General features: G+C 40.6%; 1 protein-coding gene across 1 annotated transcript in view; it reads left to right on the top strand.

Moving 5' to 3' along the window:
- Nucleotides 1-1728: 1728 nt before the first annotated feature.
- Nucleotides 1729-9116, top strand: part of INPP5D (inositol polyphosphate-5-phosphatase D) — a 124805-nt gene continuing 117417 nt past the window's right edge. Inside the window, exon 1 of the mRNA XM_060241947.1 lies at nt 1729-2034. Coding sequence (XP_060097930.1) covers nt 1901-2034 — 134 coding nt within the window. The 5' untranslated portion in view covers nt 1729-1900. The remainder of the gene's footprint in view (nt 2035-9116) is intronic.

Genomic DNA, 9116 nt, shown 5'->3' with positions numbered 1-9116 from the left:
AAACGTAATATAAAGCCACAAAAAACTGTGGAAAAATAATGAAAAAGACTGAAAATTATTTCAAAAATATATGTGATTAGTCAACTACCTTTTAAACAATATAATCATTAATATCACTATAAATTCCAAAAAACAAGGTAAATGTGCAAGAGAACAAGTTTACACCGTCCTTTCAGTTCATCATGTCAGTTTCAGTTCATCATGTCAGTTCAGACTTCAAGCGCTCAATGACTATTCACCCGGCTCCGCGGGAAGAATAAAGTGCTGTCCAGATTTCAAGTGCAGATGATTTTAGTTTTACAAAGACACTTGGGATTTAACTTTACGACCTTCTGCATGCAAAGCAGATGTTCTGCCACTGAGTCATGGTCTTCCTCATCTACTTTTCCTTCTCACGGACTGCAGTTGCTATTGGGGGCCGCACTAACACAATCAAGACCAAATATGTAATGTACTGGTGTTGGAGACGTTCAGATGGCAACATGCTTTATTAGCGAGTACATCACAAAGACAACATGGTGGGGCCAGGTCCCCTGTTATATGCATTTCCCAGAACAACCTTCTTCCTGGTCAGGTCCAATCCTGGCCAGTTAAACTTCCTGCCACTGATCGTCATAGGCAGGCTGCGTTCGTCCCTTCCAGGCACCGCCCACAGGTGCGCTGTGCCATACTTTCCGGGACGAACGCCAGACACAACAAAATATTTACCAGAAATTCTCCTGCGCAACAGATCTTAATATGATATGAGTCCTTGTAGTTAAACCTCTGTCTCTCACTGGCACACCTGAGTTTGGGATTTTTCTGAATTAGCTCGTTAGGTTTGCCAATCCGCAGGTGGGGGCAGGGGATCCCTGATTTGGAGGCCCTCCCCCTGCTTCAGGGTCATCAGAAAGTGGGAGGGAGGACACTCCATTATGCCCTATGGAGACCAATTCCCATAGGCTATAATGGAAAATTGATCGATGAGTATCTGGGGCTCGGAGGATGGCTATTTTTTGAGTGAGAGGCACCAAAATTTTAGGATAGCATCTAGTTCCTATTCTCAAAACATCCTCCAAGTTTCAAAAATATTGGACCAGGGGGTCCAATTCTATAAGCCCCTAAAGAAGGTGCCCCTATCTTTCATTATTCCCAATGGAGGGAAAGCATTTAAAAGGTGTGCGATCCCTTTCAATGTGATGGCCAGAACTCCCTTTGGAGTTCAGTTATGCTTGCCCCTGGCTCCACCCCCAAAATCTCCTGGCTCCACCCCCAAAATCTCCTGGCTCCAGCCCCAAAGTCCCCAGGTATTTCCCAAATTGGACTTGGCAACCCTAGCTCCTGAAGAGTTTGAACTTTTTTCCTCTGAGGAAGGTTCAATTGTGGCAAAATTCGAGTATCCCTGATCTTAAAGTTAAATGGAGTATAGAAGTATCAATGCATGATAAGTCTAGTAAGACCATGAATTGTTGCAAGTGGACTGAGCGAAAATAAAAGAGAAAGTGAGGGGTAGAAGACAGAAGAATAGTCTGTTTCTTTAAGGCTAGATTCACTTACTGGTCTATGCATTGAATCTAAAAGGTTCGCACCAGTGTCTATAAAGCTGCAAAGCACTCAGATGGTTTCCTACTTAGTGTGGGTGGTGCAGACACACAGAAAACACAGTGAATGGAGAGGTATGCACAGCGTATCTTTCTCACTCTGAGTTGGTTGATTTTTATGAGGAAGTTCTCCTCAGCTCTGTTTCCTTTCCCTCTCTGCACCATTGAAACAGGAAGCTGAGCAAGCGGTAGCTGCTCTGTGAAACCAAGAGCAAGCTCAGGGAGCTCCACACATTGCTGGCTGGGTGGTTATTGTTTTTAATTTACATTTCATTTTGGTTTTATTGCACAGTGGTTTTGTTTTTTGGGCTCATAAAGGCATGGATCAGTGCTGGTACCATGGAACTATCACCCGCTCCAGAGCTGAGGACCTGCTGTCTAAAGTGGGCAAAGATGGAAGCTTCCTTGTGCGGGCCAGTGAGTCCATCTCCTCAGCATACGCCCTCTGTTTGCTGTAAGTATGACTTTTGCCTTCCAATAGACCAAGCTGCTCCTATGCCTTCTTAGTTGCATGAAGAAAGCTCCAGGATTTGTAAAAGTGCACTCTGTCTGTATAAGGCACCAATATTCAGTCAAGATCATGGTGGAGGCAGTGAAAGAACTTGGATACAAGCCATCTGAAAAGAGTTCCTAAAATGAAGTCTAAAGGGAGACAAAAGAATAATTGTTCCAAAATTCATAAAATATCATCTTGTTATATGCAATGCCATCAAGTTGCAACCAATTTATGGTAATCCCAGCAAGGGGCTTTCAAAGCTAGTGAGAGGCAGAAATGGTCATTGCCTTCCTTGGTGGTGCTCCATTCAAGTACCAACCCTGCTTAGCTGCTGAAATCAGACAAGATCAGGCTATACCATACCCTTTCCCTCCCCTATTATATCTTAGCCTGTATTTGTTTCAATCATCCCATCCTTTCATAGGAAATATCTCTTTTGGCCACTTCCGGAACCCCCTCCCCTTACTGGCTGTTGGGAAATCAACTATGAAAACTGTACCACAGCTGTTCTTGCCAGCTGAAGCACAAATTCAGCGCTATCTGACCCTCCAAATTAGACCTGTACAACAGGCCTTTCACAGACCAAGGTCCTAACTGTGCTATACATGTTAAAATAAAACCCTAAGAAGAGTGACTTGTGACACTTTAAAAACCAACTTTATTATAGTGCAAGCTTTCATCAACATGAGCTACAGTACATTTCTAGATGCTTTTAAAATAATTTTTATTCTAACTTCTACTTAAGGCAATAGCCATATAAGTAGTACTAGATAGATAGATTTATAGATGCTTAAGGTGCCACACTTCTGTTTTTTATTGCAATAAACTAAAATGGCTACTCCAGAGGAATACAGATGAAATACAATTTCACACAAATCTGAAATTGTCAAAAAGTTGTAGTTCAACCTTTTCAGTTTGCTTTCAAAAATGTAATATTGGGTGATACATTTAAACACTTGTATCTTAAACCTGTTGGTGCTTCCAAGCAACTGATAATCCCAAACAACTTCTGAAGAATTGTTTCTTCATTTTTATGGCTTGTGTTTTTCCATAGTTCATAAATCTAGCATCCATAATTGGTAATACTGAAATATTGGTAATGGTGAAAAACATTCTAATTAAGCATGTATACACATGAAGTTTACAGCCAAATTCGAATTGGGAAAATTTGCTAAGGAATTTCCCACCATGTGTTATTGGGTTGCCAAATCCAATTCAAGAAATATCTGGGGACTTTGGGGGTGGATCCAGGAGACTTTGGGGGTGGGGCCAGGAGACATTGGGGGTGGAGCCATGAGCAAGGTTGGAACAAGTACAATTGAACTCCAAAGGGAGTTCTGGCCATCACATTGAAAGGGACTGCACACCTTTTCAATGCCATCCCTCCATTAGAAATAATGGACAGGGGCACCTTCTTTGGGGGCTCATAGAATTGGCCCCCCTGGTCCAATCCTTTTGAAACTTGGAGGGTGTTTTGAGAAAATGCATCAGATGCTATGCTGCAAATTTGGTGCCTCTACCTCAAAGAACACCCCCCCCCCCGAATCCCAGACACCTGTGGATCAATTTCCCATTATTCCCTATGGGAATCATTCTCCATAGGGAATAATAGAGTGCCCAGTAGACATTTCCCTCCCTCCCCAGCTTTCTAAAGCAGGGGAGGGCCTCCAAACTGGGGAATCCCCTGCCCCCACCTGGGGATTGGCAACCCTCCCTCTCTCACATACACTCACACACACTTACTGAGTCTGGTTACTTGCTCTGAAAACAAAAGCAAAACAAACTGAAGCTGCTGCTGACCCTTCCCCATGAAGTGCTTCCTGTTTCCTGCTTCCTGCTCAGCTTTAAAGGCACACAAACAACAGAAACACACACACACATTTTAAAACGGGACCTGTTTGCAAGTTTCTAAACCTGCCGGAGCTCTAGAGGTACATAGTGGCTGTGGGAGCAGGGCTTTCCCCCACTGGATAGCTGGCTGGAGGTGGGGGAAGCCTGTAAAACCGGGGGATCTCCCGCTGGGACCTGGGGATTGGGATGCCTAATAATTTCAGCTGTGAAGATGTCTAATACTGAAGATTTGGGATGAGGGGTTTTGCAGCCCTTAAAGAGTTGCCACCCCCCAGCTGGGGCCTGGAGGTCTCTTGGAATTGATCTCCAGATGACAGAGATAAATTCCCCTGGAGAAAATGGCAGCTCCAATTGATGGACGCTATGACATTATGCTCTAACAAGTCTCTCCCCTCCCCAGACTCTGTTCTCAGCGAATGTCCAGGAATTTCCCGAGCCAGAGCTGGCAACCCTGCTTGACAAACATTTCCCTCAGTATGCCCAGAAACTATTTAATTCCAAGTAAAACACATTGGAAGAATCCAATAGGAAAAACTGAAGTCTCTGGTTTGGAGAGAGAAGTTGTTGAATTAGGGATAAGGAAAAGTCAAGGAGGCTTTGAGAGACTGATGAAATTTAACAGAGGATTAACATGGTGTTATTAGTTTAACAGTCTTAATTCCTGTAAATTGGCCTGTCAGTGGATAAGTGGAGAATAGTTAGGAACTATACTAAAGAACATAAATCTTCCTTAACATTGTGGCATCTCTTTTTGGTATGCTCTAAAGTTGATCCTCTGACTGCAGCTGTGAAGCGAGGCAAATAAGATGTTTGGAGCATATTAGAACTGAGAGACAGAGACTGCTGCAATCTTGGATACATTTACTTGTGAATACAACTTATTCAACTCAGTGGGATATACCACCAAGTAAACTTGTATAAGATCAGGCTGTATACTCACTAGTGGTGGAAGTTTATGGGTTGGACTGTGAACTAGCAGGTTGTGGCAAAGTGAATCAGTAGTTGTCTGGGGATGCTGAAGTAGAATCAGCACTATCATTGCCTGCTGTAGGAGCCAGTTTGCTTCAGTTATTCTTGTATATTTGGAAATAAAGCAAATGTTATGAAAACTCTCTAAGGTTCCAGAGATCTTGAAAGAAATTAAATTTTGTATTGTCCCTTTGTAGAAGAAAGGAGCAATTAATAATATCTCATATGTCCATGCTTAGCACATGGGGCTGCCCTTGTCTTAAACCCGGAATCTTCAACTGGTGCAGAATGCTGCAGCCAGATTGTTACTGGAGCTTCCCTTGCGGGAGCATATTCAACCTGTGCTGAAAGCGCTGCACTGGTTACCTATTGCATACTGGATTCATTTCAAGGCGCTGGTTCTTACCTTTACCTTTAATGTCCAGGCACCTGAATACCTTCTGGACTGCCTTTCCCCACAAGTTCCTCAGAGAGCACTATGGTCATGGTCGCAAAACCTGCTTTAGCTGGCCTTAAGGAGGCCAGGCTCAAGATGACCAGAGCCAGGGCCTTCTCTGTTGCAGCTCTATGCTGGTGGAATGAGTTTCCTGAGGAGGTTAGGGCCCTATGGGATCTTTCTCAGTTCCACAGGGCCTGCAAGACTGTGCTCTTCTGCCAAGCATTTCTTAGCTAAGATCAAAGACTGCAACAAAAATTGAAGTGATCTGAACCACCTCAAAGCACAAGTCTGATCCTAAGATTTTTTCTCTCTAAGGAATATCTGGTTGTAACAGCTGATGATGGAATTAGACAGAGAATGAATAGGCAGCTATCTGCCATCATTAAATATACCATCATTATAAGATTGTTATCACACCTGAAATTGTTTTATGTTTTAATGTATTAGGATTATTTTGATTTAATTGGTTTTATGTGATGTTTTATGAATATGTAAGCTGCCCTGAGTCTGCTTCAGTGGGGAGGGTGGGATATAAGTAGAACAAACAAACAAACAAACAATAAATAATACCATTCCTTCTTAAACTGTGGTAACTAAATTTGTTCCCTTTTAAAAATGCAAGTTGGGCTTCTCAGCTCTGGTTCTGCAATATTAAAACTAGTTTCCCAGTCAAGAGACAGAGTAATGAAAACCCAAATCAACAACTATTACAAGCTCTCAAATATATGGTTTACATACTAATATCTCACAATTTCTTGATGTAGAAATGATCAAATGTGTGTACAGAAGGCCAACTTTAGTCACCTACACTTACCCAAGATCTTGATCTGTGTGAAAGTCTGTTCCTTGAGTCTTGAAATTTTAGAGATGTTAGAGGAAACAATGTATAATTCTAATTTTTTAAATCCTAGAAATCAAATTATATCTACGGATTCTGTATGGATTTGAAGTCTGATACTTTTATGGTTTTTCTAAGTTGAAATCATTTGAAACAGTTCTAAATGCTATTTTAAGGGGTTGGTTTTTCATACAGATTGAGATGTGGTACTTCCAGTAGAGATGAAAGTATTTTTAAGGAAACAACATTTAACTCTTAGAAAAGTGTTGTTAGGATTGTAGCCTTTGTCACTTTTATTACTGGATAAAATTCATGCATATGGCAGAAGGTAGGCGTTTAGGGATTTGCCTTTATGAAAAGTTGAAATTTAATTGCCCAGAATTACCTAAAGGTTCAAAGAAGAGCTCGGTTGGTCCAATCATCTAGCTTTTATCTCAGCTCTTTTCTAGGTTCTGATGAGTCAGCTAGGAAACTGGCATTTAAGATGATGTTGAGAGATGTCTTTGTTTCATATGCTCTTAACAACAAATGTTTTAAATTGCTCCATGGAATAGAAGGATTAGCTTTCTTCACAGGCTGAAAAATTAGCTGACTGACTGGTGTAAAATTGCTCTAAGAAAATCTTTTTTATACTATTTGTTAAGATTTATTTATTTAAAATTTTATATCCCAAGCCTCATCACACATTCAAGGTGGCTTACAGAAAAATGGATTAAAAGCAGAGGAATGAGATAAGAAATATGGAGGTGGTCTTTAAAAGCAAATAAAAAAACTCAATCTCCAGTGAAAAACAACTGACACATGGATTACTTAGCAAAAGTTCTTCAAAACAGTAGGGCTTCATAGTCACTCTGAAATGCCAGCATACAGGGTACCTCCTGTGCATCCATTCTTTAAATTATATAGTGCTAGAACTTCTAACCAAAAAGCATATTCTCTCACCATGAATGTACATATCCGGTGAATGCAGGGCATACATATGGGAATACAGGATACCTCCAAAGAAATTGGATGCATAAGGGCCAGTAAATTGAAACTCACTTCAGACAAGACTGAGGTGCTATTGTTCAATAGAAAATCAGCTTGAGGATTGTTGAGTCAACCTGTGTTGGTTGCCCTTCCCCTAAAAGGCCTGGGGATGATGCTGGATCTTGGCCTGCAACTGGACTTTACAAACAGTCCAGAAACTGCTATTGGTACAAAGTGCAGCAGTCAGGTTACTGTTAAGGGTGGGATACAGATACTGTATTACTCCAGTGCTGAAAGATCTGCACTGGCTAACCATCTGCTTCTGGCACAATTCTAAGTGCTGGTATTTGATTCATTTCATACTGCACAGCCCACCAGTTAAGATCCTCCTCACAAGCCTTGCTCTGTGTCCCCCAGAAGCAGAGTAGGTAGAAATTGAAGACAGGACCTTTTCAGTGCTGGCACCTTGCCTGTGGAATGCCCTTTCCCTACAACTACTTTCTCTTGGGCACCAGGACAAATGTTTCTATTTATTCAGGCTTTTAATTAAGGGGCTGATATTTAAAAACATCACTTTTTAGTCTGAGAAATGGTTAAGACCTATTTTATGTTATTTTGTTTTTGAAATTTTATGCACTGCCTGTGTTTTTGAATGTTGGGTTTTAATAACTTTTATGATGCTGTATTTTTCATGTTTTATTTTGTAAGCCACCTTGGGCAGGACATAGAATTTTTATACATACATGCATACAGTTCAATGAAAACTTTAGACATTGCATTTGTGGCTCAGTAACACTGGGAGATGTCCCACGTTTTTGTTGTTGTTGTTGTTGCACTATCATGAAAAATGTGCAGCAGACATCCAGTCTGCCTATTAACTATTACACTTTTGTTCTGTCAGTCATCCAAGGAACTCAAGGTGGTGTGTATGATTCTCCACTCCTTCATTTTATCCATCAGAGATCCTGATGCCCACAATCAAGGAAGAACCCAACCTAACTAACCAGCAACAAACATTTCAATAACAAAGAAGCACTGGTTTTACATTTGGGGTGGAGCTGTGGCTTAATAGCAGACTGTCTGCTTTGCATCTTCAGTTAAAAGGCTCAGGTGCTGTGAAAGACCTTTATCTGAGACCCTGGAGAACTACTGCCAGACTACACAATATTGAGTTCGAGGGACCAATGATCTTACTTGGCATAAGGCAGCTTCGCGTATTCATGTCCATGGCCGTTGCCACTATTAATGTGCTTTGGCTGTCACAGCCAAATATTGACAAAAAAACCCCCTCTGAATGATTCTAAGCTGAATGTATTATACCTTATTTTAAAAGGTGATTTTTACTTTACTGTTAGTTTATTGTAACAACTTTTATTGGTATGGTGAAGGACTGAAACAAGTACCTTCTGAACTGTCTGGTCATTTAGAGTTTCAGATACAATGAGCACTGTGTAAATATAGTCATTCTTGTACAAGCTCACAAGCACAGTGTAAGCTAAAATGTAATTTTGTAACAACATAGTCAAAATTACTTATTGGTAACCTGAAACAGAAATGACACATTTCTAAATAAACATTTTGCTATGATTAATTTGTTTACATTGAGAACTTTCATAGCAGCAAGCTAAATTATTGGAGAGGAACAAGGGGTTATTGTGCTTAACAAAGTATTAATATTGTTAGCATGATGTCAGAGGGAAATAAAATTTTGAATAAAGAACAGATGTGCCTGTGACAAAGCCCCCCTGCCTCCAGGAGCTGCTTGTCTTTAATGGAATCCATAGCACTTAAATGAGATATACTGGGTTTCCAAAACAGGCATTTAATAGCCCTTCAGTCTCATACATGCTGATAAGATACAAGTCAATATTATCAATTCAGAAGAGAGCCACATTTTAAAACATAGTTATTTTCTCTTCTTTACACTAAAAATAGAAACACTGTAAATTTTAAAATATATTTAATTCAGCTGTG

The sequence above is a fragment of the Heteronotia binoei genome, chromosome 6 (assembly GCF_032191835.1).
Source record: "Heteronotia binoei isolate CCM8104 ecotype False Entrance Well chromosome 6, APGP_CSIRO_Hbin_v1, whole genome shotgun sequence".
In the NCBI taxonomy this organism is placed as follows: domain Eukaryota; kingdom Metazoa; phylum Chordata; class Lepidosauria; order Squamata; family Gekkonidae; genus Heteronotia; species Heteronotia binoei.
The sequence above is the reverse complement of the archived record's forward strand: the minus strand, read 5'-3'. Positions and strand labels throughout refer to the sequence as shown.